Source organism: Jaculus jaculus, chromosome 7, assembly GCF_020740685.1.
Source record: "Jaculus jaculus isolate mJacJac1 chromosome 7, mJacJac1.mat.Y.cur, whole genome shotgun sequence".
NCBI lineage: Eukaryota > Metazoa > Chordata > Mammalia > Rodentia > Dipodidae > Jaculus > Jaculus jaculus.
The window spans coordinates 37460113-37486578 of record NC_059108.1 but is presented as its reverse complement, the minus strand read 5'-3'; the positions used below and the strand labels follow the sequence as shown (position 1 = coordinate 37486578).

At 42.5% G+C, this 26466-nt stretch overlaps 1 protein-coding gene across 1 annotated transcript in view; it reads right to left on the bottom strand.

Annotated features, from left to right (window-relative positions):
• Ppil6 (peptidylprolyl isomerase like 6) overlaps positions 1–26466 on the bottom strand; it is a 35719-nt gene that overhangs the window by 5494 nt on the left and 3759 nt on the right. Inside the window, exons 3-8 of the mRNA XM_045155547.1 lie at positions 24929–25024; positions 22052–22240; positions 15985–16047; positions 15747–15894; positions 9789–9845; positions 1202–1337 (exon numbers count right to left, since the gene is read on the bottom strand). Of these exons, the coding sequence (XP_045011482.1) occupies positions 1202–1337; positions 9789–9845; positions 15747–15894; positions 15985–16047; positions 22052–22240; positions 24929–25024 (689 nt within the window). The remainder of the gene's footprint in view (positions 1–1201; positions 1338–9788; positions 9846–15746; positions 15895–15984; positions 16048–22051; positions 22241–24928; positions 25025–26466) is intronic.

The window sequence follows — 26466 nt, the reverse complement described above, 5'->3', positions numbered from 1 at the left end:
AATGCTCATAGATAAGTAAAATGGCCATACTTCCTCACTTCTGAATGTAATTATATCTACATTATTTCATGCTAGGGAATGATTCATAGTAATGAAGAATTGATGGGCTGAGGGAATGGCTCAGGAGTTAAAGGCACTTTCTTGCGAAGCATGCTGGCCCAGGTTTGATTCCCAGTACCCTCATAAAGCCAGATGCACAAAGTGGTGTCTGCATGTGCCTGCATTTCATTTGCAGGAGGCCTTGGCACACCTATCCTCCCTCCCTCTGTCTCTCTCTCCTCACAAATAATTTTTTTGTTTTGTTTTGTTTCTAGAGGTAGGGTCTCACTCTAGTCCAGGCTGACCTGGAATTGATTCTGTAGTCTCAGGGTGGCCTTGAACTGATAGTAGTTCACATACCTCTGCCTCCCAAGTGCTGGGATTAAAGGTGTGTACCCCATGCCTGGCCTAAAAATATCTTTCAAAGAATTTATAATAACCTGAAGCTAAAGATGATGGTTGGAAGGTAGATGATGGACAGATGGATGTATAGAGAGCCATCACCATGTCTGGGTGTCTCTAGTTTCTGTACTTTTTAAAAATTTATTTATTTATTTATTTGAGAGCAAAAGACACAGAGAGAAAGACAGATAGAGGGAGAGAGAAAGAATGGGCGCGCCAGGGCTTCCAGCCTCTGCAAATGAACTCCAGACGCGTGCGTCCCCTTGTGCATCTGGCTAACGTGGGACCTGGAGAACCAAGCCTCAAACCGGGGTCCTTAGGCTTCACAGGCAAGCGCTTAACCGCTAAGCCATCTCTCCAGCCCTAGTTTCTGTACTTTTATGGATAGCAAGCCTTATGAACTGTTGATTGCTAAATATGCCTATATTTGTATTATTTCTGCTCTTACTCCGTTTTTGACTTCTCATGCATTTTTTTTAGAGTGAATGTGAGAGGGAGAGAAAGAGGTGAGAGAGAGAATTGGCACACCAGGGCCTCAGCCACTGCACTTGAACTCGACCCTTCTGCCACCTAGTGGGCATGTGTGACTTTGTGCTTGCCTCACCTTTGTGCGTCTGGCTAATGTGAAATCTGGAGAGTTGAACCTGAGACTAAGTTTCTCAGGCAAATGCCTTAGCCACTAAGCCATCTCTCCACCCTCATGCAACTTTTTATGTAATATTTTATCTGCTCTATACAGACAAACCTATAATATACATACCCAAAAGCGACATATTTTTTATCCAGATAGGGAGTTGATTGTAGTGTGATATAGAATTGTGACCCATTTGTGTGATGGCCTTTGTTTACCATTCCAAGGACTCCTCTTTTGTTATGAGGAATTGAAAAGTTCTCATCTAGAAAGACAACAATCAATAGTCATTAAAGTATCTGTACTATTTCAATCAACTGTAACACATAAGGAGCAAACAGAATCTTGGTAACTGACTCAATCCTACATATTAACAAATTCCAAATAGTGAATATTCTATTTGTTTCATATTATTCCCAAATAGTCAAGTAATATTTAAGAGAGATAATTTGTAAAATCATATTAGAACCAGTTGAACATTTAGCTCTTGTCAAAGGAGGACTCGTGGTGTTTACCCAGGAGTGACTTATGGAATGGTGACCCAAAAACATTTTGTACTGAGCAGCCTTACAGTGTGAACTCTGACTGGAGGTGTGCATAGCTGAAAGGGGTGCTTGACTTTTATTAGGGAAAGTACATCCATTTACTGTCAAGGTTATAGGTAAAAGTTCAAGCTGTAGGTAACCAAGTAGGGACCTTAACGAGAACACATCTGGGGATCATTTATAAAGGCTAATCACCAAAGGAGTTTAAACATGAGAGTATTGAACTCATCCTATCCAGGGAAAGAACAAAGAGGAGTTAAGAGTTAGGGGTTGCTGATTCCATGTGTGGAGGTGGCAAAGAGTGACGTCTATCGGTAAGGTGGCTGACATGTCAGCTTTAAAAGAAAACAGAACAGCAGAGAATATATGAAGACAGCATATATAAAATTAATGAAATGTATCAATTGCTGGGAATTAGTACCATGCCAGTAAGGCAGGTATGGAGTGGGTTAAAAGTTCAACTTTGAATTCCAACATGCTCTAGTTTATCTTGTCTATAGCTAAAAACGGATGTCTTCAGAACATTAATAATGCAAAAGGAGGTATATGTTTTATGAACTTTCTTGTGCTATTTGGCACTAGTATTTTATTCAGACTACTCATGTGAGCATTATAAACACCTGCTCTTCAAGTCTTTTGTGGGTCTGACCCTCCCTCCACAGCATCTTACACAGAGCTCTGTGACAGTCCTCATACATGGTATAATAATTGGTTCTAAGTTTTATATGGCATTTCCTGGGCTGTGTACAAACATGGGGTTTCTGTCTCATTATAGCTTTAGTTTCAAGTCTTTTAGCATATCAACTGGCTTAGATATGATCCTGAGCACTGATTATAAAGACATTAATTTCTATTTATTTTACTAACTTTCAAGTAAATTTTAATCTCAAGTTTATGGATTGACTAACATTTTGTAGAAAGAGATGGTTTTGGTGTGTGTGGATGCAGAAATATAAAGTTGAAAGTGGAAAGAACTGTGCAGTGGCTATCAGGCTACCATTTTCAGCATTGACTGTGATGGTTCATCTTTCTTGTCAGCTACATAGGGTTCAGAATAACCACTGGAACATACCCCTGGGTATGTCTATGAGGGTATTTCCAAAAAGGTTTAAATGGGACTGAAGAGATGGCTCAGTAGTTGAGGTACTTGCCTGTGAAGCCTAATAACCCTGGTTTGATTCCCCAGTGCCCATGTAAAGCCAGATGCACAAAGTGGCTAAGTAAAATAGACAGACAGATAGATAAGTAGACAGTTTGGTCTTTTGGTACAAATCTATAATCTCAGGTACTTGAGAAGTTGAGGCTAAAGTATTATAAATTCAAGGCATGCCTAAGTTACAAACCTTCATAAAGTTCTGGGAACTGAGAAATATGAACATTATGAATAAGATTTTTATTAAACAGCACTTTCGACTGCTCATGACTTTACATTCAAAAAAAACTAGCCGGGCGTGGTGGCGCACGCCTTTAATCCCAGCACTTCGGAGGCAGAGGTAGGAGGATTGCCGAGAGTTTGAGGCCACCCTGAGACTACATAGTGAATTCCAGGTCAGCCTGAACTACAGTGAGACCCTACCTCAAAAAACAAACAACAACAAAAAAAAACTAGAGAAAGAGAGGGTGAGAAAATGGGCCCACCAAAATCTCCTGCCACTGCCAATGTTGAATTCCAGATGCATGTGCCACTTGTGCAAACTGGTTTTATGTGGGTACTGGGGAATTGAACCCCGGGCTGTCAGGCTCTGCAAGCAATTGCCTTTCACTGCTGAGCCATTTCTCTAGCCCTTCTTATTACTTTTAAGTCTCAAATAACTTGAATATTTTAAATTTAAACAAGGAAGTCATATTGGTATTTGTTACATTTAGTTTGCTGTGGTGGCCTAAATGTAAAATGCCCCCTACAGTCTCATTTGTTTTGCATATTTGGTCCCCAGATGGAGACAACTGGGAAAGTTGTGGTGCTCTGAGGAGGTGGAGCTGTGGTGTGTGACACAGAATGGCCTTGAGCTTGTGATCCCCTGCTTCGTGCCTGACCTCCCCCACCAGACGTTCTGGGATTCTAAGCATGCACAGCTCTGCTTGGCATTGTGGTTACTTTATGGAGCACTGGTTCTTAACTCTGCCTCATATGGAAAGATGGTCCAGTGAGAGAGAAGCAGAGGAAAACCTGGTGTCCACGATGGTGAAAGGAGGCAGGGACCCAGCTTTAGCTGCTCTGGGGATGATCTTGCCTCTGTCACAGCTCCCCATCTTTCCCTCTGGAACACTGTTCCTTTTGATTGCTAATGAATGCTCTCCCCGTCCTATAGGATTCCCTGAATACACTGCCGCTGGGGCTACCAGCCAGACATCAAGGCCTGTGCTGGCACGAAATCCCAGTGTAGTAAAGGATGGGGTCATCAGTGGAGGTACCGGGGTACCTAGAGGACCAGGCAAGAAAACGATCAGAGGCATCAGCCTTTGCCAAAGCCCAGTTCTCACAGAGGCTGTGCCTCCAAGCACTAACAGCTTGGACAAATCTAATAATAGATGAAGGCCAATGATTAAGTAGGCCAAGAGAACTTCCAGAAAGGTCTTTTCTCCATCTGCATAGGCTTCCTTATGGTACTGCCCCTGACAATCCCAGGCAACCATTCTTTCTTTTCCCATAGCATTCAGTTGGCGATATCATGGCTGCTGGCGGGCACTGGCAGTCTCTCTGTTTAATCGGCTCTCTGTGTGAACACATGAATCCTTCAGGGTAGGAACTCAGTCCTCTGGTCTTTGTTTCCTCAGATCTCGACCCTGGGAAGACAGCTAGCCAGGGTTGAATGTATGCACAGATGAATGGTGTCTCTTACATGTTTTCATCTGATAAAGCTGTCTTTCTGCCTGAATTCAGAAGGAAACTGGCTATTTTTTTCCTTCACTGTGATCATTGATTCATTCAGATTTTCTTAACTTTTTTCAATATTAAAATACTGAAAAAAAGTCACACAAAACTAACGTTTGGTTACAGTTATTATAAGGCAAACACTCTTTTAACTACAACTCCAGCCAAGAAAAAGCCTTGCCAAAGTTCCTAGTTAAGCCCCTCTCTCACTCAATGTAATCATTCCTAGGCTATTCACTGTAATTGTGGGCATAATATTTCCTTACACAGAAGTTTTTATCATCCAATCTGCATCCATGGGCACTAGAGTTTATTTGTTCCCATTTTGAAAGACTCACCAGGCTAGAATAAAGCTCAGTGGTAAAGTGCTTACTTAACGTGCCCAAGACCCAGAGTTTAATCTCCAGCACCACAAAACACACACACACACACACACACACACACACACACACACACACACACACACCTTGTTATTCCTTTTAAGTTTCTTTTTAATTTTTTTGTTTTTGTTTTTTTCAAGGTAGGGTCTTGCTTTAGCCCAGGCTGACCAGGAACTCACTATGTTGTCTCAGGGTGGCCTCAGTTCATAGAGATCCTTTGCCTCCTAAGTGCTAGGATTAAAGATGCACACCACACCTTGCTTATTATTTTTTTAAAATCTTTTAAAAAACAATACTTTAAGCTGGGCATGGTGACTCACGCAGAGGTAGGATTGCTGTGAGTTTGAGGCCACCCTGAAACTCTATAGTGAATTCCAGGTCAGCCTGGGCTAGTGAGATCCTACCTAAAAAAAAAAAAAAAAAAAAAAAAAAAAAAAAAAAATTTACAAAAAACAAAAAGAAAAAAAAAAAATCAATGGGGTATGGTGGTGCACGCCTTTAATTCCAGCATTGGAAAGCAGAGGTAGGAGGATCTCCATTTGTTCAAGGCCACCCTGAGACTACATAATGAATTCTAGGTCAGCCTGGGCTAGAGTGAAACCCTCCCTTGAAAAACCAAACCAAACCAAAAAAAAACCCTTTATTTATTTATTCGTGAGCAGAGAGAGAGAAGAGCAAGTATGGGTACACCAGGGTCTCTTGCTGCTGAAAATGAACTCCAGATACGTGCACCACTTTGTGCATCTGGCTTTTTGTGGGACCTGGACCGACAGGCCTCACATGCAAGTGCTTTTAACCATCTCCTCAGCCCCTTAAGTCTCTCTCTCCTGTTTTTGTTGTTGTTGTTTTCTTTTTGGCTTTTTGAGGTAGAGTTTCACTTTAGCTCAGGCTGACTTGGAATTTACTATGTACTCTCAGGATGGTCCGAGGGGTGGGATTAAAGGCGTGTGCCACCATGTCTGGCCCTTTAAGTCTCTTTTAACATAGGTTCTACCTCAGTGCCTGTTGTTTCCCCACATTGCGTCTGTTAGTGAACCTGAGCTCTGTGACTGCTAGAAAGCCTCCAGTTTGCCTATTGCACATGCTGCTATAACTTGGACCTGAGATATTCCCAAAGGCCTGCCCATGCGTTGAAGGCTTGGCCCAAACCTAGGGCACTATTGGGAGTTGTTGGAACCTCTAATAGAGCCTAATTTGAGAACATAGGTCACCTCCCCACCCCTCCCCTCCTCTCCCTTCCCCCTCTGTCACAAGGTGATAGCTCTGCTCCTCTGCACATGCTTTGCCACGATGCTGTGCCCCCACACAGGCCAACTCACATCCACTGAAAACTCTGAATCTGTGAGCCAAAATACACCCGAGTTGATTTTTTCTCATATTTTGTCACAGTGACTGAAAGCTGACTAGAAAAACATATTTCTCTGGGCACTATCTTATCAGTTCTGTTTGTAATACCTGTTTTGAAACTCAAACTTACTTCAACTTACCTGATGATTGGGGAGTGACTTCAGCAAAGTCTCTCACCCCTGATTTTGTGCTTCTTCCTTGAGAAACACTAGGTGAATGAAACACACCCCGATGCATGGAGCTGACCAGGAACACACGCCTCATCCTTCCACCAGGTGCCTCAGGTGATGAGCGCCACTCACCCACAGCTGATGTTGATTTCCAAAATCTCTCCTCCTGCCTCTATCAAATCACTCAAAAATCTCACCTCTTCCTGCACTTACCTTGACAAACTCCAGGCATTTTTCTTTTTAAATTTTATTTTCATTTATTTTTTATTATTTATGTGTGTATGTGAGTGGGGTGCACAAGCATGCATGTGTTCCTATGCATATGGTGTTTTTCTTAGGAATACCACCCATCTTTCTCTTTTTCACATTGAGTGTGTGCGTGGATGGGAGCGTGGATGGGAGCATGTGTGCCATAGTGCACAAGTGGAGCTCCAAGGACAACTTTGGGGTGTTGGAACTTTCCTTCTACTTTGCTTGAGACAGTCTCCCTTCAGGTTGTTTCTATTTTTATCACTTAGTATGCACCAGTCTAGCTGCAGTGCAAGCCTCTGGGTTCTCCTGGGTCCACCTCCCATTTTTGTAGATACATTAGGATTACAGATGCATCATGTTGTGTCCTGTTTTATGTGGCTGCTGGGGAAGTAAATTCAGTCTGCAGGCTTGCAATCAAGCACCTTTAACTGCTAAGCCATCTCCCAGCCCCTCATATCTCTCATTGGCCTGGAGCTCACTATTAGACTATACTAGCTGGCCAGTGAGCTCTGGGAATCCACCTGTCTCTGCCTCTCCAGAGCTGAGATCATGCTTGGTACTATGAAGGTACTGGGGATCAAACTCAGGTCTTTTTCTTTTTCTGGTTTTTCAAGGTAAGGTCTGTCTCACTCTGGTACAGGCTGACCTGGAATTAATTATGTAGTCTCAGGGTGGCCTCAAACTCATAGTGATCCTCCTACCTCAGCCTCCCAAGTGCTGGGATTAAAGGCGTGCACCATCATGCCTGGCTCTCAGGTCATTTTTTATGAGGGAAACACTATACCAAATAGTTCAAGATAAAATCCTGTATCTATATAGTCTTTATGTTTCTTAGTAATTTAGCATGAGAAAGAGAGAGAGAGAGAAAATGGGCATGCCAGGACCTCTAGCCACTGCAAATGAACTCCAGATGCATGTGCCACCTTTCGCATCTGGCTTATGTGGGTACCAGTGAATTGAATCTGGGCCTTGAGGCTCTGCAGGCAAGTGGACCATCTTTCCAACCCTGTGTTACTGTTTATTTTTTAATTTTTATTTATTTATTTGACAGAGAAATAGGGGAGGGGAGATAATGGGTACGCCAGGGCCTCCAGCCACTGCAAGTGAACTCCAGATGTGTGCACCCCCTTATGCATCTGGCTAAAGATGTGGGTTCTGGGGAATCAAACCTGGGTCCTTTGGCTTTGCAGGCAAATGCCTTAACCACTAAGCCATCCCTCCAGCTTTGTGTTAGTTTTTTAACATTACTATCTTGTATTCTGTCTGTATCTTTCCCCCTGCCTTTTCCTCTAACAGTGTTGTTTATTATTCAATATCTGTGTCATTGTAAAGCTATTTTATACTTGAATGAAAGAGGGAAATTTTTCTTGTGGAATTAAAAAGTAAAGCATGTACAAAATAAGAAACAAAAATAATCTTATTTTTAAGTGTGTCATTGATGAAGTTTTAAACAAAAGCCTCATTTTTACCATAAGCTATATGGTTTCTATTGCATGGCATTGCACAGCAAAGAGTTCTTTGGAGCATGTGTCACATTACAGTGTAGCTGATGGGAGCAGGACCTGGAGGCTTAGGCAGACTCACATCCTACCCTTCAGTTGTGAATTTTCAACAGAAGGTACAGAATATGAAGTGAGGAGTGACGGATGAAGCAAAGGTTGAACCACTGTTTTCATGTGGGCAGTAAAGTCGGCATTATTCTCATTGTTTCATTTCTTTTTCTATTCATTCATTGGAATACTTTATTTATTTTTCCACTTGTTTATTTACTTGTTGTTTTTTGAGACAGGTCTCATTCTAGCCTAGGCTTCCCTCAAACTCACAGGGATCCTCCACCTCAGCCTCCCAAGTTCTGGGATTAAAAGCTGCACCACCATGCCTGGCTCAGGAATATCTTTGTAAAAAGTTGGTCTGGGGCTGGAGAGAGAGCTTAGCAGGTAAGGCGCTTGCCTGCAAAACCAAAGGACCCAGGTTTGATTCCCCAGGACCCATGTAAGCCAGATGCACAAAGTGGCATATGCGTCTGGAGTTCATTTCCAGTGGCTGCAGGCCCTGGTGTACCCATTCTCTCTCTCTCTCTCTCTGTGCCTTACCTATGTAATTCGGTATAGGTCACATAAAAAGGGCAGAACAATTGTTTGATTCTCTCTCGCTTCCAAGATAACAAATCCTCCTTTTCCCATCATTCTTCTGAAGGTAACCAATTAGTACAGTATCCATGAGGATTTAGAATATTTGTTGGGTTTAAATCAATTGCAATTAGTATTCTTGTATGTGTATACATGCTGGCATGCATGTGCCATGGTGCATGTGTGGAGGTCAAAGGACAAGCTGGTTTCCCCTAACCTGTTTTGTTTTGGTTTTTAATCTAGAGTTTGAATGACTTTTTTTTTTTTTTTTTGAGGCAAGCCCAACAGACTGGCCTTTTTTTTTTTTTTTTTTTTGTGTGTGTATGTGTGTGTGTGTGTGTGTGTGTGTGTGTGTGCGCAAGAGAGTGACAGAAAACTGGCACGCCAGAGCCTCAGCCACTGCAATTGAACTCCAGATACATGTGCCCCTTGTGTGTATGAGCAATTTTGCATGCTTGTGTCGCCATACATCTGGCTTATGTGGGACCTGGGGAGTCGAACATGAGCCCTTAGGCTTCACAGCCAAGTGTCTTAACCGCTAAGCCATCTCTCCAGCCCCATCTTTCTTTCTTTCTCTCTCTCTCTCTCTCTTTTGTTTTTGAGGTAAGAACTTGCTTAGAGCACACTGACCTGGAATTCACTCTGTAGTCTTAGAGTGGCCTTAAACTCAGTGACCCTCCTACCTCTGCCTCCCAAGTGCTGGGATTAAAGGTGTGTACCACAACACCCAGCTCTTCTTTTTAACTTTATTTATTTGAGAGAGAGAGAGAAGGGGGGGAGCAGGGCCTTTAGCCCCTGCAAACGAGCTCCAGATGCATGTACCACCTTGTGCATCTGGCTTATGGGGTCCTGTGGCTTTGCAGACAAGTGCCTTAACTACTAAGCCATGTCTCAAGCCTTGATATCAACATCTTTAACCCTTATTTCTACTAAATATATTATCACCAACACCAAATATCCAATCCTCTTACATTTGAGTAATCAGCTAATATGTGGCTGACAAAAGTTAAAAGATGTATACCTTCAAATGTTGGTCCATAAATAGACTCTCCATTATCTCCTTTTCCTTCCACTATATCTGAGAAATAACAATAAACAGAATTTTGAGATGGTCATGACAGAGGAAATGTTATGCTTTAAATTGTGATTCTGCTTATACCAGAGCCTGTGGCACATGGCCCAGTGATTGCTCCGAGAAGCTTCTTTGTGCAGACAGCAGTGATTTCTGCTAAGAATAAGTGACTGCTGAGGGCTCAGCACGAAATGAGACATCTACATCATCCCCAAGGTTCAGGGTACATTGTGGAAGAGGTGGGAGAAAGAATAGATGTCAAGGGAAGTAAAAGGATGGGGAGGAGTGTTTATAATGCTGTTGCTTCACGAGGAGGTGGCATTGCATTCAGGACCTGACAGCATCTGTCCTTACCTGCACGAGACCTGCACAGTATTGAGCCCATCAACATTCTATCTTGGATGATGGAGGAAGAAGGATTAATTGGAGAGAAGAAGGGGTTCAGTGGAAGGGAATAGGGAGGATGGATAAAACAAGATAATGGGAGGGGATTATGAACAAAATACATTATGTATATGTATGCAAATTATCAAGAAAATACTATTTAGCACTTCACTTATATACTGTAGTAATTTTTACTCTTATCATTTCATTTTGTTATAATTACTCTCTGGAGTAGTAAATCCTAATGTAAAACCCTTGAAATAAAAAAGTATTAAATTGTCATTGTGGTCACCATTTAAAGAGTGTTCACATAAATTCTGCTTACTTCATAGCTTATTCCACAGTCCACCTTTTCAGACAAATAGACAGATTAAGCTGAGGGGATGAAATATGACCAGTTCTTTTTAGAACATAAATAAAAATAGATGCTCTAAAAGAACTCACGTTCAAATTTTCATTCCTATGGTTATCCTTGCTGTGGCTGTAGCTTGGTGACAGAGCACTTGCCTAGCGTGCTCAAGGCCCTGGCTTTGACCTTCAGCATTGCAAAAGATAAAAATATAATTATCCTATAGTAATACCTTATATAGTTACACTTTTTTTTTTTCTAGGTAGGGTTTCACTGTAGCTCAAGCTGATCTGGAATTCGCTCTGTAGTCTTCAAGCTGGCTTCAAACTCACAGTGATCCTCCTACCTCTGCCACCCAAGTGCTGGGATTAGTGGCGTGAACCACCATACCAGCATGTTTTTAAATGAAATCCCTTATGCTGTAGTGGGGGTGGATCTTTGGGTGTTTATATGACATGCATATAATTTTTTTTTTTCATCTTCCAAGGTAGGGTCTTACGCTAGCTCAGGCTGACCTGGAATTCACTATGTAGTCTCAGGGTGGCCTAGAACTCTTAGCGATCCTCCTACCTCTGCCTCCCAAGTGCTGCGATTAAAGGCGTGTGCCACCATGCCCAGCTAAAAATAGTTTTACTTATTTATTTTCAAGAGAGAGAAGGAGGAAGAGAGGGTGTGCCAGGACCTCTTCCTTTGCAAACAAGCTCCAGACACATAGGCACTTCATGTATCTGGCTTGATACAGGTAGTGAGGAATCAAGTGTGTGCTGGGAGGCTTTGGAAGCCAGTGCCTTTCACTGCGGAGACACGTCCCCAGCTCTGACATGCATATTTTGGCTGAGGCAATGTTCCTACTGTACAAAGACCCCAGCATAAGTTATTTTGTCCCCATTCACAGCTAAAAGAGAAGCAGGTTTATCTCTGTACCCCAGTATCCCCATCAATGCCATTCTTTGGTCAACCTCTTCCTTTAATATAGTGCTCAATAAATATATATTGAAGGATTGTGTTATTTCATATTTTATCCAAATATAATCAATTATGGTAGTACAAATGTGAAAATTTTCAATATTTCTTTTTGCAGAATCTGATGCAGCAGCAAGCAAATGGAGAATTTATTTGGTACAAAGGGATGATATGTCCAGCTGGCACAGAAGTTAATTGCAGCCCCACCAGGTTCACACTGTGGGTGGATGCTGCAATGGCTAGAGGCTAGGACTGAAAATGGGAAGGTTGAGGCTCCCGTGGCACAACTTCCTTTGGACCCTGGACTATAATTTGTTCAGACAAGTCTGCCCAGGTCATTCCTCTGTTCCACTTACCTACCTAGCATCCCTTTGCCCCACTTCACTATGCCATATCCCTTTTCTCCTTTTCACTGGACCTTGCTGAGTTTTTGAAAAATATTTTTTAAGTTTTTTTTAATACATTTTTATTTATTTATTTGAGAGTGACAGAGAGAGAGAGAGAGAGAGAGAGAGAGAATGGGCACACCAGGGCCTCCAGCCACTGCAAATGAACTCCAGATGCATGCGCTCCCTTGTGCATCTGGCTAAGGTGGGTCCTGGGGAATCGAGCCTCGAACCGGGGTCCTTAGGCTTCACAGGCAAGTGCTTAACCACCAAGCCATGTCTCCAGCCCGAAAAATATTTTTATTTATTTGCAGTGTGTGTGTGTGTGTGTCTGTGTGTGGGAGAGAGAGGGGGGAAGGAGGGAGGGAGAGTGGTCACAAACCAGGGCCTCTAGCTACTGCAAATGAACTCCAGATGTATGTACCACTTTGTGCATCTGGCTTTACATGGGTACTGAGGAATCAAAACTGGGTTGTTAGGCTTTGCAGACAAGCACCTTAACCGCTGAGCCCTCTTTCCAGCCCCAGACCTTGCAGGTTTTATATTGACACTATTTCAGTAACTGTTCACTGTGATTCTTCACAGTCATGACCCCACCCTGCCTTATACTGATATTATTTATGTATCTCAGTCAATAAATTAAGGGCTAAAACCAACTTGAAATTCAGATGATTTTGATTTAGATATTGATATTAGTTATTTTCCAGCCCATTCCCTCAACTGCAGCTTAAAATAGGTTGGGTAAGCCCTTGCTAAGATGCCCTTTGGGTAAAAATCAGACAGATGGGGAGAAATGGCTTAGTGGTTAAGACATTTGCCTGAGAAGCCAAAGGATCCAGGTTTGATTCCCAGGACCCATGAAAGCCAGATGCACAAGGGGCAAATCCAACTGGAGTTTGTTTGCTTCTCTCTGTCTGTCTCCTTCTCTCTCTCTACCTCTGCTTGCAAATAAATAAATACCATTTTTTAAAAAAAAATTAGACAAATGACAGGGTACAGCAAGGGGATATCTGGAAGAATCGCTAGGCAGAGTATATCTCCAGTAAAAAAAAAAAAGCAAAAGAGCTCGAGGCCCAAAGATGTCTTGATGCGCTTAGGAAAGCAAGGGCACCCTGTGTGGTGCAGTGTCCACAAAGGGGAATGGGTGAGGGGTGTGTACTGTGTGGAACTTATGAGTACCAAAGGGCAAGCAATGGTGCCCAGAAGCACCTGTGTCCAGCACAAACCATAGTTATCTCCTGGGCTTCCAAATTGTACCCTGCCCTGGGAGCATGTGACATTAGAAGGAAGAAGTCCATTTCCAGAGCTTGGTGGTTTCAGCAATCCTTGTCACATCCTACAATATTATTGTGATTATCCCCCTTTTATGATTAACACATAGATCCAGAGAAGCTAAGTGGCATATCTACATACATATCAGAGGTTGGGTTTCAATCAAGAAATCTCTTTTTGTTTTTCAACTGCTGTATCACTGTCTGAAAATATGACTCAAGACCTGTGTACTTTACCATTTTCAAATTTTACTTCAGATAAATAGATGAACAAAAATTCTCAACACATAATATGGCTGCTGGAGAGATGGCTTACAGTTAAGGTGCTTGCCTGCAAAGTCTAAGGACCTAGGTTCAATTCCCCAGTACCGATGTAAGCCAGATGCACAAGGTGACACATGTGTCTGGAGTTCATTTCCAGTGGCTAGAGGCCCTAGTGTGTCCATTCTCTCTCTCTCTCTCTCAAATAAATAAAAGATTTTTAAAAATATTTAAAGGGGCTGGAGAGATGAGTTACCAGTTAAGGTGCTTGCCTGTGAATCTTAGTGACCCAGGTTTGATTCTCCAGTATCCACATAAGCCAGATGCATAAGGTGGCACATGCATCTGGAGTTCGTTTGCAGTGGCTGGAGGCCCTGGCGCACTCTCATTCTCTATCTCAAATAAATAGATAATTTAAAAAATAACATGGTCTACTTTTTCCAAGTCTTGCTCTAGGGAAGTCCAAAGACAAAATGTAGCAATTGGGCTGGAGAGATGGTTTAGTGGTTAAGGCACTGCCTGCAAAGCCTAAAGACCCAGGTTTGATTCCTTAGTACCCACATAAGCCAGATACACAAGGTGGTGCATGTGGCTGGAGTTCATTTGCAGTGGCTAGAGGCCCTGGAGTACACATTCTCTCTATATATCTGCCTCTATCTCCATCTCTCTCTTGTTCAAATAAATAAACAAATAAAATATTCAAAATATAGCAGCTGAGTGCCTAGCTCCTGAGTCACCACTGTCTTTAAAATCAGGAGCCCAGTGCTGGCTCCTTTGAGGACTGTTTATGCTAACAAAAAATTGAAAACAATCAAAACGTTCACCAATGGAGAATTCAATTAGATCAGTAATATTATAAAAACAAAATTAGAAAGACTCAACAATATTTGCATGTTTATTGACATTAAGATAAACATTACATATTTAAGTAGCAAAATATACAAGTTAGATAACAGTGTGTGTGATATGATCTCATTTTGGAGAGACTGAGAGCAAAAAAGGCTCTTTTAATGTAATGCTTGAAATAAAACTATACACTCTCCATCAGCCTCAAAAATGGTCCTGGTCATACTAAAAAAGTTAAACATCAATTTAAGCTTGTGCATGTCATTAAATTCAAGCATTTTCTTCCACATTAAGCCAATTATTTTTAAGTTGCTGCCTGGTTAATTGTAACAGGACACTTCCTCAGAACTTCTAAAGTTAATTTTGCTACTAACCAGCCTTTACCAGCTAAAAAGCAGGAGAAAAGGAACCAAAATTTTTATGATGATATTTTCACTGGTAACATCATAATATCTTTGGTGAGAAATGAATTCTCTCCATTTGTTCTAGTTCCAAATTCTTAGCCTTAGCGTTTCTTTAAAGCACTGTAATTCTAGGTACTTTTAGGGACTTAGTTGAGCTTTTAAAATTATTATTATTATTTTAATTTTTAGTTATTTATTAGAGTCAGAAAGAAAGAGAGAATGGGAGCACCAGGGCATACAGCCACTGCAAATGAACTCTAGACACGGGCGCCTCTTGTGCATCTGGCTAACATGAGTCCTGGGGAATTGAACCTGGGTCCTTTGGCTTTGCAGGCAAGCGCCTTAACTGCTAAGCCATCACTCCAGCTCTAAAATTATTTTTTATTTTAAAACATCACCCTAGGGATGGAGAGATGGCTTAGTAGTTAAAGGTGATTGCTTGCAAGTCCTAATGGCCTGGGTTTAATTGCCCAGTACTGACATAAAGCTAGATGCACAAAGTGGCACATGCATCTGGAGTTTGTTGGCAGAAGCAAAAGGCCATTATCTTTTTCTTTCTCTCTCTCCCTTCTTCCCTCTCTCACCTTACAAATAAATAATAAATAAAATATTTTGAAAAAGAAAGTTATTTTACTCTCCTATACTATTTTTTAATTTGGGATGTTCCTGCTAATATAAATTACATGTACATATTTTAGAGATTTAAAAACACAAATATCTTAATTCATCATTTCACCACATAAAATATCCTCCAAGTATAAACATTTACAACTAAGAATATTTAATTCTTTATGTATTCTATAAAGGTAGATAAATTAATTTTGTTGTTGTTGTTTGGTTTTTTTTGAGGTAGGGTCTCACTCTAGCTCAAGCTGACCTGGAATTCACCATGTCTCAGGATGGTCTTGAACTCATGGCAATCCTCCTATCTCTGACTCCTGAGCGCTGGGATTAAAAGCATGTGCTACCATGCCTGGCTAAATGAAATTTTGACATTCTGATTTGATGTTGCAATTAGGTTATATTTAAGGTTTTCAACTCACCTCCTCCTTGTATCCAACCATTCTGTACTATTCGATGAAAAATTGAATCTTTATAATGGAGTTTTGTACCTCTTTTAGAAAACCCTGCTTTTCCTGTGCACAAGATCTCAAAATTTTTACAGGTTTTGGGACATGCATCACAATATAGCTATAAAATAAAGATAAAAGGTTTCAAATATTAAATATTTAACCAGTTACAAAGACCTCCCAACTTATGAAAAAAGCAAAATCCTCTTACCTCAAAAACCAGTCTTCCAATTGGAGTACGACCAATATTAACATCCAAGAACACAAAATCATGCTGTTAAAATTATACAAGTAAAAATAATATAGGTCATCTAGTCTTCTAAGACAGTTTCAAAACTGACCAAAATTAAAACAGATATACATTTTTGGTCACACAACTTTACAATATCAACAGATAACTGGATGCAAAATTAAGTGACTTAAATAATTTTTTAGAGGGCTGGAAAGATGACTCAGCTGTTATAGGCACTTGCTTGCAAAGCCTGACAGTCCAGGATTCAATTCCCCAGTACCCACGTAAAGCCAGAAGCACACAATGGTGTATGCATCTGGAGCTCATTTGCAGTGGCAGGAGGTCCTGGAATGCACATTCTCTCGTTATCTTTTTCTATGTGCTTGCAAATAAATAAATTTTTAGTTTTCTTTTTATTTAACTAAGTCTTTACAATATATATGACATACAGTTTTAAAACTTCAGGGATGGAGAGATTGCTTAGTGGTTAAGGCACTTGTCAGCAAAGCCAAAGGACCCAGGTTCTACTCCCCAGTACCCAAGTAAGCCAGATCCACAAGGTGGCACATGCATCCGGAGTTCCTTTGCAGTGGCTGGAGGCCCTGGCATGCCCATTCTCTCTATCTTCCCGTCCTGTCTCTGAAATGAAATTTTAAGACCTCTTCAGTTAGGGAAGCTTTGAATCATGTTGTCTTATAATACAGGAATGAGAACACATGACCCTCTAGTTCCTGGCATGGCAAACTGCATGGAAGGGAACAATGGGCAGTTCCTCTGGACTAAAAAATCTTCTAGGACTCTTTTTCTTAACTAAGGAGGTTTGGGAAAAAAGACAATGTGAGTGACATGGAGCTGATTACTATGTGTTCTGGATTTTCAGAGACAGTGTAGACCAGCTAGTCAGGGCCAAGCCACACCCCTTCCTGGTGGGAAACAACGTCACTCTTTCCAAGGGCCTGGAAGAGGGTTCCAGATCTCTTCAGTGATACTGGCATGCTCTCATGTGATATTCTTTCAGGTCGGGATGGCTGTTTGTGAGGTCGTGCTTAGATCTATAATGAGGCATTCAAAGCTAGGAGGTAGGGGTCCACATCTGTAGCTGAGTCAGGAGAACTTCTGTGAGTTCAAGGCCAGCCTGGATTACATAGTGAACTCCAGGCCAGCTTGGGCTATAGAGTGAGAACTTGTATCAAAAACAAAAAGGAGGGTTGGAGAGATGGCCTAGCGGTTAACCACTTGCCTGTGAAGCCTAAGGACTCTGGTTCGAGGCTCCATTCCCCAGTACCCACATAAGCGAGATGTACAAGGTGGTGCATGCGTCTAGAGTTCATTTGCAGTGGCTGGAGGCCCTGGCGTGCCCATTCTCTCTCTCTCTCTCTCTCTCTCTCTCTCTCTCCTCCTCCTCCTCCTCTTTGTCTCCCTCAAATAAATAAAATAAAACAAAAAATTTTTTAAAAGAGCTAGGTTTATAAAACTTTAAAAAGAGGAGAGGGATGAGGGGGAGGAGAAGAGGCATATAAAATAGAAACACCAATCTTTTATGTTGTTGTTGTTGTCTTGAGATAGGGTTTCATTCTAGCCCGGGCTGACCTGGAATTCACTATGTAGTCTCAGGCTGGCCTTGCCTCACAGTGATCCTCCTGCCTCTGCCTCCCGAGTGCTGGGATAAAAGATGTGCGCCACCTCGTCCAGCTTAGGAACACTAATCTTAACCATGTCAGCACTTAGGGCCACAGCACATCTAAAAGAGCTAATTTCTGATCATGGACAGCATTCTTAAGAATCTGGGAGACAGCATTGCTATCATATCAATGTATCCTATCCCTGCTTTATGTCACTCTAGTCTTTTTATAATTTTTAGTTAAAAACCTTATACTGACTGAAATCAAGCAAAAAAGCATTACTACCTTACTAATTATAATTACAATTACTTCTTAGTATAATTACTTTTGTTTGGTTTTATATTGAGACAGACTGTCCACTTTATAGTACTCTAGGTTGACCTGGAATTCACTATGTAGCCCAGCTGGCTTTGAACCTTGTAGTCTCTGACTCCTGAATGCTGGATTACAGGCATGAGCTGCCATGCTCAGCCAATTATAATTAATTTTTTTTTTGCACTTCTTAGCTTCTGTGCTACAAGTGCTTACCTATAAAAGAGAATGCTATAACTAAAGAATAGGGAGCATATTCGCATAAACCTTGCAGGTTTAAGAGGGAAATGAGGCTATGTTGAAAAATCACACTTGACTGAGGAAATGAGTAAATCTGTTTGGGCATAATTAAACTTTTGGCAGGATGTTTTGTCCCAGCAACTCAGAGGTAACTGCAACATTCGTCTAGCACATTATTCCAACCTGGAAGTAAACAAAACCCTGGATTTGACTCAGCAAGAGAAGTCTACCCTCAGCAAAACATCTCAGGCTGGAATCTAGGTCCTCTACCCTCAGGGCAGCCCATTAATTCAAGCTTTCATTATCCCTAGCACATGCTCCATAGCAGCTTTCCAACTGCCACCGGCTAGGAGCTTACTTTGGCATCGCCCTACATTCCCCACCCCCAAACAGCAAAGAGGATGACTATTGCAGTTCGGTTCACACTGCTGGTAGAAATCACCCAACCAAGAGCAGCTTCTGAGAACAAAGAGGTTTATTTTGGCTTACAGGCTTGAGGGGAAGCTCCACGATGGCAAGGGAAAATGATGGCATGAGCAGAGGGTGGACATCAACCCCTGGCCAACATAAGGTGGACAATGGCAACAAGAGAGTGTGCCAAACACTGGCATGGGGAAACTGGCTATAACACCCATAAGCCCACCCCCAACAAGAGACTCCCTCCAGGAGGCATTAGTTCCCAAATATCCATCAGCTGGAAACCTAGTATTCAGAACACCTAAGTTTATGGGGGACATCTGAATCAAACCACCACAATGACTATGTTACCTCTTTAAGAATGACCCTTTTAGCAGGGCATGGTGGCACATGCCCTTAATCTCAGCACTTGGGAGGCAGAGGTAGGAGGATCTTCATGAGTGGGAGGCCACCCTGAGACTACATAGTGAATTCCATATCAGCCTGGGCTAGAGTGAGAACCTACCTCAAAAAAAAAAAAAAAAAAAAACCACCCTTCGGACTGTTCTTCTACATCAAAACTAAGCTTTGGTTCAGAATGCGCAGTAAATCATAACCTGGTCTCAGATTTTCTTTAGGATCTGGTACGCTTTTTCCTCCTACTTAATATCTGATCACTCTTCTAGTCTTGGCAAGAAGCCACTACCACCATCAGTATAACCATAGGGATCAGATTCTCCCTCCTTGTGCCTTGTGACAGGCAGGCTATGGGTAAGGCCTAGGCTTGCAGGACAAGTGCTCTTGCCTAGGGCCCTGGAGCTCAGGAAGACACAGAAATGTCGAGAAGTTACTCTTGATGGTAGTGGCAGCATAAATCTAGACCTAGCAGTGTCTAGGGGCAGCATTCAGTCCACACACTCTCATGGCATGGCTCTGGCCCTGTTTTCCCAGTGTGAGGCATCTCTTGGTTCCTACCTGGCTTCCAATGCTTCTCCTCCAGCTTTCTTGTCACCTGTGAGAAGCAGCATCATTTCACGACACTCCCTTTCTCCCTACTACAGTCACAGTAGCTGGTTGTGTTAGCACCAAGAATCTTGGCTGATCATTTCACTTTTCCCGTCTCATTTCTCACTAATTCTGGCTTCCTTGTTGTGTATTCCACCAGGAAAAATGATCTACAAATACTGTACTTTCAGTTTTGAAGAAATGAGTGTATTAGGGATATAGCAAGCAGAAGTGAAAGAAGAAACGGTTAAGTTTCAGAGGAAGAATAAAACAACAGCCGAGCTCTGAACAACATCCAGCAGAAAGGACTGGAGTAACTGCTGAAAAGTAAAAAACTAAAACTAAACAGCAACAGCAAACAAAACTAGAACGTCAGATTGTACATCTACCCACAACCAGCAGAAACGACTACAAAAGCCCCTGAAAAACCGCCTGCTAGTGTCATCGATGGATCAAGGCTCCCCGGGCCAAGCATCCTACCCTTGGGCAAGGCTTCCAATAAGCACTTCCCACAACAGGCATGTTAATACCAGAAGATAAACAATTATGACCTCTGCTCAAATAAGATTTATGGATGGGGGGGAGCACTAGACACCCTGGGGGGTGGTTCACCTTCTAGATGCTCGCAAGGATGTGACGTTTAATGCTTTCAATGCTAGGGCTTGGAGCTGGGGGGTGAGCTGTACCTCCTTCCCAGAGTCAACTTTCAATATGTTATATAATGATTTACCAATATAACTTATATTACACTGTCCCCAGACACTGCCAAGATACACCATGTACCTCTAGCCTCCTATTCCTTTGGGAAGTAACTATGAACATAAATTCCTCTCCACACTCCAGAGTTTGTGGCATTTTCAAAATGTGCTGTTTATTCAACCACTCACTGGCCACCTACTATATTTCATTCTTGTTCAAGGCAATTAAATGAGAACTCATGAGACAAGGCCTTTGCCTCTACCCAAATCAGAGTCTAGCTCACTCTGGGCACAGGCCATGGCTTCCCACAGTGGACAGTTGTTGCCACAATAAGGTTTCCCAGCAAAATCACAAAGTAGCCTTTCCCTCCTTCGATTGCCATCCTACCTCAGTCTGTCTCTGACCCCTGGATCCTGTGCTTCTTATAATCCCTTGCCACTGGCAATTACCATAGCCTGATGAAGCCTGCTCATGCCAACTCTGCCATTCTGCAGATCAAATGCATTCCCCGGGAACTGATCATTAAAACTAATCCTTCTGAGACTTTTCATGTCGCTATAATAGCTCACACTTGGGTGTTATAAAGTGTTCATTAAGAGGACTGAGTACATGGTTCCATTGGTAAAATGCTGGCCACACAAGCATGAGGACTGGAGTTCAGATCCCTAGTACCCATGTGCATGCAGGGTGGGCATAGCAACCGCCTATGAATGTATGTAAGGAAGGCCTCTGTGGCAAGCTGACAACTTAAAGAGTAGCTGCAGAGGAGTGAGAGATCTGCTTCAGTAAAATAAGGAGGAAAGCCATCAAGCAATCTGACATTGCCAACCTCTGGCCTCCACATGCACACACCCACGGGCATATACAAACACACACAGTATTAATTAAAACATTTTAGGGCTAGAGAATGGCTTAGAAGTTAAAGCACTTGCCTGCAAAGCCAAGGACCCATGTTCGACCCTTCAGATCCCACATTAGCCAGATGCATAAAGGTGAGGCAAGCATAAGGTCGCACATGCCTACTAGGTGGTGCAACCATCTGATGTTTGATTGCAGTGGCTGAGACCCTGGCACACCAGTTTTCTCTCTCTCTCTCACTAAAAGAATATTCAGGCTGGGGAGATGTCTCAGTGGCTAAAGTACTTACCATATATACACATAAACACACCAAAAGAATACAAAACTAAAAAATATGTATTTCAGCTGGGCATGGTGGCACACACTTTTAATCCCTGCACTCAGGAGGAAGAGGTGGGAGGATTCCTAAGAGTTCAAGGCCAGCCTGAGACTACACAGTGAATTCCAGGTTAGCCTGGGCTACAGCAAGACCCTATCTTGAAAAACCAAAAACATATAAATAACTATGTCAATGTTCAGATGAGTGAGCAATGGACTTCATCGGCTCTGTTCTGTTTTGTCTGGAGATGGACTTTTGGTAAGTTGTTCATCCCAGCCTGGAAATTGAATTCAAACAACCTCTCTGCCTCAGACTTCCGAGCAGGTTACAGGTGCATGCCAAGGGGCTCTGGGCTTTGAGGAGGGTACTCTGTGCAAACACATCTCAAGGATGAAGAAGCACAGGGAGGGTCCCCTTGTGCCACCTGCCTGCTTGCTGTGCGATGCACGTCTGTTCACATCAAGCCAAACCTCAAAAACGCTACCCCTCTAGACTGGATCTCAACAAGGCCACTGGGCTTTATGTCAATTGCTGATAAAATAATAATAATAATATTCAAAAATTCTATTTTTCTTTAAAAATCAGTATAACTTGCCATAGTGTCTTTTAAGAATTTCATAGAATAATCCAATGTGAGTGCCTCATAGAGCGTGGTGGGCCTGATGTCAACAACATCCCACACCTGTTGGGCCCATTTCTTCAGATCAGATTCATTACCCAGGAGTTGATTGTTAATAAAACACATCACATAGGAAGAATATTCCCAGGTTTCATATTTGAGCTCCTGCAGGAAGTAGAAGGAAAAGAAAGTAATGAAGGAAACAAAATTCCTATAAACCAGGGCTGAACTTGCTAACTCTAGGACTAACGGGTTTTGTTTTTTTTTAATCATTTTTAAACCATCTTTTGGAATTCTGCCATCAAAGAGAATATTTTTGAGACTGAAACATTACTGAAGACACAGAGTAGCTTCATATAGCCAACTTCTTACAGCCATTCTCAAGCTCTAGCAGACAATCAGATTCCCACATTACTGAGCCCATCTGATTTTTCTGACTAAGGGATGGGGCAAGAGAAAGACAGAAAGAGAGAGAGAGGAGGGAAGGAACGCTTTCATTTCTAATGGCATTCCAGTAAGTGCTATTGCTGTAACTGGAACTGGAGATCATGGTGCATGTCACCACAAAAACCAGGGGCCAGGAGTCAAATCTTGATGTTCATTGACTGAGAGCCAAAGATCTGGGAAGACAGGACTGACAACTGCCTTTCCCTCTGGTCAGGTGGTTGGCCTTGTTCCAGAGACCCGTGGTGTCGGTGCTCCCCTCCTTACTATCCTCTGCATCTCCCCTCACCGTGGGCTCTATGCAGAGTTCTCATACTCCCAGGGCCACTGTGCCTCACACCCCTCCTGAGGGGCCATCTAGGTTAAAGGTTAACGCAGAACAAACTGTTGCACTGTGAACATGCATATATTCCTTTCTGTGATAGGAAGTAAAATTGTGACCTTCTGACATAGAATAAAATGTCCCCGCCAGCCCTTCTGTCTTGCGTATCAGAGCTGCTGGTCTAGAGACTGGGCCTGGAGAAATACTAGTTTGAGCAACAGTTTGCCTCTAGCTTGCCAACTTGCTTCATTGCCAGCTCCTAAGGAGATCTAGCAAGTATCCTATTATGGTCTTCCTATGGCCCACTTCCAGACACAGAATACCCTTGTTCATGGTCACTGACAACTCATTGATAAACCCCATGTGCCAACAGTGCCTAAAGGGTTCAAACTTACCAGTGGCATTTATACCTAACACTTGTAGAATATAACTGTGGACAGGTACATGGAAGAAATACCACAGATGGCATTTTATCTGGAGGGTGAAGATGGGACTGTCTTATCTCTGTCTCTGTTATACATAAGTGAGGAGGCTCCCTTGCTCAAGATGGCAACCTGGACCTGATGACTTCTAGAACTGTCCATCACTAAGTCCTATGATGTCACTCATTTTTTTGGTGGGGAGAGACTGGCTTCCCCACAAGCACTGTAGACATGTTCTTAGGGAAGCATTACATTCTACTGAAGCACAGGCTGGCTGAATCTAATGCCATGATTCACTGAGACCAAATCTGCTTTGGCCGTGTTTTGCCTGCCATGGTGAAACTTTCCCTTGAAACTATATGCTGGACATAACCCCTCTCCTTCCACCAGCTGCTTCTGGTCAGGGGCTTTGTTCCAGCAATGAAAAGGCGACTGCTGCAAGGACGGAGCTTCAGCAAAAACAAGCTGCCTGTGGGGGCTTGGCCACTGCCATTAGAGTGCTTCTAGGCAACAGCTCCATGTGAAGCTCTGCTGTCTCTGTGATGTACGGTACCCACACTTTCCAGAAGGGCCAGGCCACGATGACCGGAGTGCTGGGGTGTCATAGCAAGTGTAAGTGACACCTCAGAAGATGGAGTAACTGCCAGCAAGGCTAAACACCACTGAGAGTTAAGACTTCCCTTCTTTGAATGCTATCCAAAGGGAACTCCTGCAAAGACTACTGTTCAAGAAGGCAAGTCTGGAGATGGGGAGAAGGCTCAGCAGTTGAAGGTGTTTGCTTACAAAACCTGCCAGCTGGGTTCAATTCCCCCAGCCACACACATAAGGAAGGAAGGGCATTCATTTGCAGTGGCAAAAGACCACTGGTATGCCCCCCTGCCCCAAACACACATAAATCAGTAAATAAATAAATATGTTTTAAAAAGAAAAAGGCAGAGGTAGGTGGATTGCTGTTTGAGGCCATCCTGAGACTATATAGTGAATTCCAGGTTAGCCTGGGCTAGAGCGGAACCCTACCTCAAAAAGCCAAAAAAGGGGGCTGGACAGATTGCCTAGTGGTTAAGGTGTTTGCCTGTGAACCTAAGGACTTAGGTTTGATTCCCCAGTACCCATATAAGCCAGATTCACAAGGTGGCACATGTGTCTGGAATTTGTTTGTGGTGGTACTGGTGTGCCCATTCTCTCTCTATCTGCTTCTTTCTCTCTAAATAAATAAATTAAATATTTTAAAAAAGAATTTGGAAATGTTCCTTTATTAAAAAAAACGAAAAATCTGGGCTGGAGAGGTGTCTTAGCGGTTAAGCGCTTGCCTGTGAAGCCTAAGGACCCCGGTTCAAGGCTCGATTCCCCAGGACCCACGTTAGCCAGATGCACAGGGGAGCGCACATGTCTGGAGTTTGTTTGCAGTGGCTGGAGGCCCTGGAGTGCCCATTCTTTCTCTCTCTCTCTGTCTGCCTCTTTCTCTCTCTGTCTGTTGCTCTTAAATAAATAAATATAAATAAACAAAAAATTTAAAAAAAAACTCTGATAAACTGATTAAGTTTAGGAAAAGTACATAAAGAAATAAAATATAGCTGGATACTTTCATTTTTCCCAAACAAGGCATGGATAATTCAAGTAGAAGTGTGCTTGCTATCAACACTCCACATACTCAGTGGCCCTTACCCTCTTTTTCTCCAGTAGATATTGATTCCATGCAAATTCTTGCAGAGGCACTATTACAGGATCTTCAAATTTGTTTGGATAACTGTTCTTCAGAATCTAGGTTTCAGAACAAAATGTTTTACTTCAGGTCTCTTTTAAACTCAATCATTCACCCCAATTTTTATGGGGTTGCCAAGAAGTTTTATGTACCACATATCCAGGCCACCCTAGCTGACAAGACATTTCTCTGGCCTGCCCCAGAGGCCCTTGCAAATTGTTGCCCAGTCCACACTGGGACTCCATCAGATTTTTTTTTTTTTTGCATGTATGTGCATGGTATGCATTGATGTCTCAACTCTACTGGTCTCCACCTTATTTACTGAGGCACTGAATCCAGGGCTCACCTATTAGGCTAGCCAGCCAGCTTGTCCCGGGAAATCTTCATATCTCTGTCTTCCAAGGTGGGACTACACACACACACCACTATGTGGGTGCTGAGGATCTGAACTAGGGTCCTCATGCTTACACCTGCAGCAAGCACTTTTTACCAACTGAGCCATCTCCCCAGCCTCCTGATCTGTCTCTCACCTCTATGACATTCTAAAGTGCTCTAACAGGCAAGGCCATTTCTTTGCCTTCCTACATCCCCACCTGTTTCCACATCTGCCACATTGTAACTGAGGTTTGTGCCAATCACTTTTGATCTGCTATGGTCTTTTAGGTCTACTTTCCCCCTACTTTTAGACTGCTAAACTTCAATGGATCTACAGCTACTTGACTTGTGGCCAATACTTGCAAATATTATTGTCTTAACTCATTGATGTAAGGAGAATGGCCAAACGGATACTCCTGTACTTATATCCCATGGGAAAATGAGAGGTAAATAATATGTTTAAGTTTAGAGCTGCGGTTTAGTATTTAATGACTTGGTAGAATTTTTTTCTGAATCAGATAAAGTTTTTTGGGTTAGCAATCCTGGGTTTGTTTTTTAAATATTATTTTATTTATTTGAGAGAGAGAGAGAGTGGGGGGGGGAGACAGATAAAGAGAAGGGATGCACCAAACGAACTCCAGATGCATGTGCCACCTTGTGCATCTGGCTTTATGTGTATACTGGGGAAGCTGGGTCCTTTGGCTTTGCTGGCAAGAGCCTTCACCACTAAGCCATCTCTCCAGCCCAATCCTAGGTTTTTGATATTAGTTTCACTTTGCCTCCCTCCAAAGCCAGAAGAGGCAGATGAAGCAGTAACAAGTAGGGTTTCCTTTTCAGAGTGGGTCTGAGAAGTGGATGGGCCACAGGAAAAGCTGACAGCCACTGCAGTTCACACTTTCTTTGCTTAGGATGGTGCTTGGAGGCCCTGTGTGGTCTGAAAGGACACAGGCCTGGCATGCTTCATCAGGGGGTGAACATTCCAGAAGGGAGACATCTGGGACAAGAGCGCATCATACTTTGGGACTAGGGGAGAAAGGGGCAAGAGTATTCAGGCTATTTTCTCCTTATATGAGGTAAACAATAAAACTGTGTCTCAGTTCCAATGTCTGTGCTCAATTTAAAGCAA